This window comes from Ornithodoros turicata, chromosome 3 (genome assembly GCF_037126465.1).
Source record: "Ornithodoros turicata isolate Travis chromosome 3, ASM3712646v1, whole genome shotgun sequence".
Lineage (NCBI taxonomy): Eukaryota > Metazoa > Arthropoda > Arachnida > Ixodida > Argasidae > Ornithodoros > Ornithodoros turicata.
The window spans coordinates 61,135,460-61,138,798 of record NC_088203.1 but is presented as its reverse complement, the minus strand read 5'-3'; the positions used below and the strand labels follow the sequence as shown (position 1 = coordinate 61,138,798).

The following is a 3,339-nucleotide window of genomic DNA, read 5'->3' as shown; positions in this document are numbered from 1 at the left end:
AACAATCACCACCGTTTTATTTAGGAGTGTACTGCCATTCACACTAAAGGCCTGCCGCTTGGTGGAATGAAGACACCTCGTTGGCAGCGCCGGTGAGAGAAATTACTGGTCCTGGGGATGAGTGCTGACAGAGCTCCCCTCCTCTCGTCTCGATAACAAGTATTTGTTGTTTGATTACGTGTGCCTGTCGCTGCACCAGACGTGCTCATCAAGTCACAGAGACGGTATATGTATCGGCACAATCCCTGGTGCTAGCAAGCGTTGAACCTTAGGTCTAGCGGGCCCCTGAAGATGTCCGTGTCCCGGGTCTCCATCCCCGGCGATCCCCCTCTCTCGCCGGCCCTGTTGGACGGCGTTTAGAGAGTTCTCATTTTGAATCATTTTTTCTGGAACGCACTGACCTCCAGTACCTTCTGTTTTCTGTTTTACGTAATGCAAGAAACATAATAAAAGGCCTAATTTCAGTTAATTAATTTCATCGAGTATTCGCACGTAAATGACTGTGTCGACTCACTTCTGATGTGAAGAAGGTTATATAATAGCTGACACAGATTGTTTGGACCTGAACCTGAAGCTGGTGAGGGATGTTTTGCAAGTGTTTTTTCATGGGCTGCCATGTCGGTTCCCAAGATAGTACCATTTTGCCGTACGAATTCATTGACTTACTGACGAGTAAAAGTGTCGAGGAAAAAAGAGGATAAAAATAACAGGAAATACTGACGAGTATTTCCTCGTGTGGTATGGACAGAACAAAGACGACGACACAGCACGAGACGTCGTTTTTTCTATTTTGTACGGTATTGAGGGTAGCTCTAGTAACACTAAGGACTATGGACAAACAAGAGATCACCGAGCTAGAAATGCTGCGATTCAAGGCGGATGAGAAGGCCGACGAGTCGCTGGAGAGCACACGTCGTATGCTGCATCTCTGCGAAGAAGCGCAAGGCGTCGCAATCAAGACCATCATTCGATTGGACCAGCAAGGAGAACAGTTGGACAGCGTGGAAGAACAGATGGACAGGATAAACGCCGATCTCAAAGAAGCCGAAAAGAATCTCAGAACTATGAAGAGGTGCTGCGGTGGGATATGTCCACGACTTCCACGTCTACGTGGAGACAAGAAGTACCCAGAGAATGCATGGAAGGCAAGTTGCGCTGGTAGAATTTGAGGATAGTTTGATAATGGGAGGCTTTCGCTGAGGAAGTGCACAGCACAGTGTCACGCGAGCCGACAATAACATCTTTAAATTCAGTTGCCACTTTCATGCCAGAGTTATTACACTAAGCTCAATCACGGACTTTGATATTTCAGGGTAGCGGGTTTAGGTAACGAAAAATGTACTCATGACCTTAAACCACAAGTGTCACATCCGTCACTCACCTGTGTAGGGTGAAGAACCAGATGTGAATGTTATTGAAGATCAACCAGGACGTTCAGCGCATATCTCGGACGGCTACGTGGCCAAGATCACGAATGATGACCGTGAAACTGAAATGGACGACAACATGGGACAGGTGTCTCAAGTCATTGGACACCTGAAGAACTTGGCTATTGATATGGGAACCGAGATCCAAGAGCAGAATAGGCAGTTGGATCGACTTAATTTCAAGGGGGAATACGGCATGCAACACGTTCATGAAGCCAACCAACAGGCAACGAATCTGTTGAAGAAATGAGTACGTTCCATTTTTATGCACGCAACGAATGAATGCCGTCAGTCTCTCTCCTGTAGTGAGTGTCTTCAAAATGAGTGCTGGACATGAGTTTTGGTTCAACATGTGGGCCCTCATGATTATTATTAAACTGCACGACATACTGCGCCTCATCAGCAGAAAAGCCTACATTCCAGAGCCACTAATGCAGCTTCCTTAGTTTGCAAAGGTATTAAGGACCAGTGGTGTGTTACATCGCCTTTGTTGGCTATGTGCGGTCGTTAGAATAGCCAAACATGTGAAATACGTCATTTCGCAGGAACGTATCTTCATGGATCACCACAAAGCGTGCGATAGATGTGTGCAAGGTTTTGATACCGAAACATTGCAAACTTTAAAATCTGTCAATCGAAAAATGTACCTGTAGTGTTTTACTACTTGGTTTCTTCCGATTCCCGAGTTACACAGCCAGACACCACCCATGCCACGTTATCCAACAGCATTTATTACTCTTTCAGATATTACTCTTTCAGGAGCAGGTTACGGAAACGTGCTCGGGTGGTAGATGATTTCGCATATGTGTACTAGTGGGGCAACAGATGGCTTTTCCTATATTTCAATTATGAATAAACTATTTTTGAATATTTTTTGTTTACGATCTTACCTTTGCTACCAACACCCAGGATCGCTCGAGTCACGGAGATGACAGTGTTGCCGGGTCAGATTTGGGTTTTTTTCCCCGCCTTCGCTACTTGCAAGCACCGTATGGTATCTGTTTCTCTTCTTGTTTTGCCTTTTGAGATGCCATGTGAGATACGAAACACGAGCAAAGAGGGAAGCGGACAACGAAACGTATGTGGCGAAGACGAGGACAGCTGATGCTGTCCGCTCGAGCAATAAAGCATGAGCTCAGTTCCTCGCTGATGCTTCACCAAACCGGACAGGCTCTCTGTCTCTAAAGTGGTGACCCGGACGATTCGAACTGCAACATGGAAGGTTCACCTACCGCGCCCGCGTTGGGCATTTCGCTATCCGCCTGCCACCATTTATTCGGTCTCGCCCCGACTTATGGTTTTGTGGCGGCCCGTGTGTGATGACGAAGACGTGCCTCTGCTGCCACGCGCTACGGCGCTGGCACGGCAGTTCTACCGGCACCGTCCTAGCGTGAGGCCACGTCCATTTGCCCGCTGGGACATTCCATCATCGCCGGTCAGGACTCATGTAGGGGAACACTACCTCCTCTACATTTGGTGACCCGAACAACGAACACCATGTTCGGCATAATTCGGCCAAGCACCATCCCAAATTACTGCAAGCCCACCTCCGAAGGTACGGTGCAACGTTCTACCGAGGAACCGCTAGGCGACGACGTCAATTCACCGCGGCTCCACTCATCGCAACGCCCGACCGCGCCACACCATGGTCCTAGCTACCCACCTTACCCAGCTACCCAGATCACGTCGCCATGGTCTCGCACTCTGCGTCACGTCGCCACACGCTTCACGATGGCACTCCTCGGGCTACCACCAGCGGCACCTTCCCGAGCATCACGCTCCTGTACCGGTCGCGGTACGCCGCTGTCGACCGCGCCACCCGCATCTGCTATGCCAGCGGTCAAGGAACCCTGCCCGCCTCGCCTTCCCACCTGGCTTTTGTGCAACATAGTGGCAGTCCAGTCCATCCAAT

General features: G+C 49.2%; 1 protein-coding gene across 1 annotated transcript; it reads left to right on the top strand.

Moving 5' to 3' along the window:
• The first annotated feature begins 745 nt into the window (after positions 1–745).
• LOC135388518 (synaptosomal-associated protein 25-like) lies at positions 746–2,302 on the top strand. The gene is made up of 2 exons (XM_064618106.1): positions 746–1,145; positions 1,390–2,302. Exons 1-2 carry the CDS (start codon positions 831–833, stop codon positions 1,675–1,677), a joined length of 603 nt encoding a protein of 200 aa, XP_064474176.1. The 5' UTR covers positions 746–830; the 3' UTR covers positions 1,678–2,302.
• Positions 2,303–3,339: the final 1,037 nt, after the last annotated feature.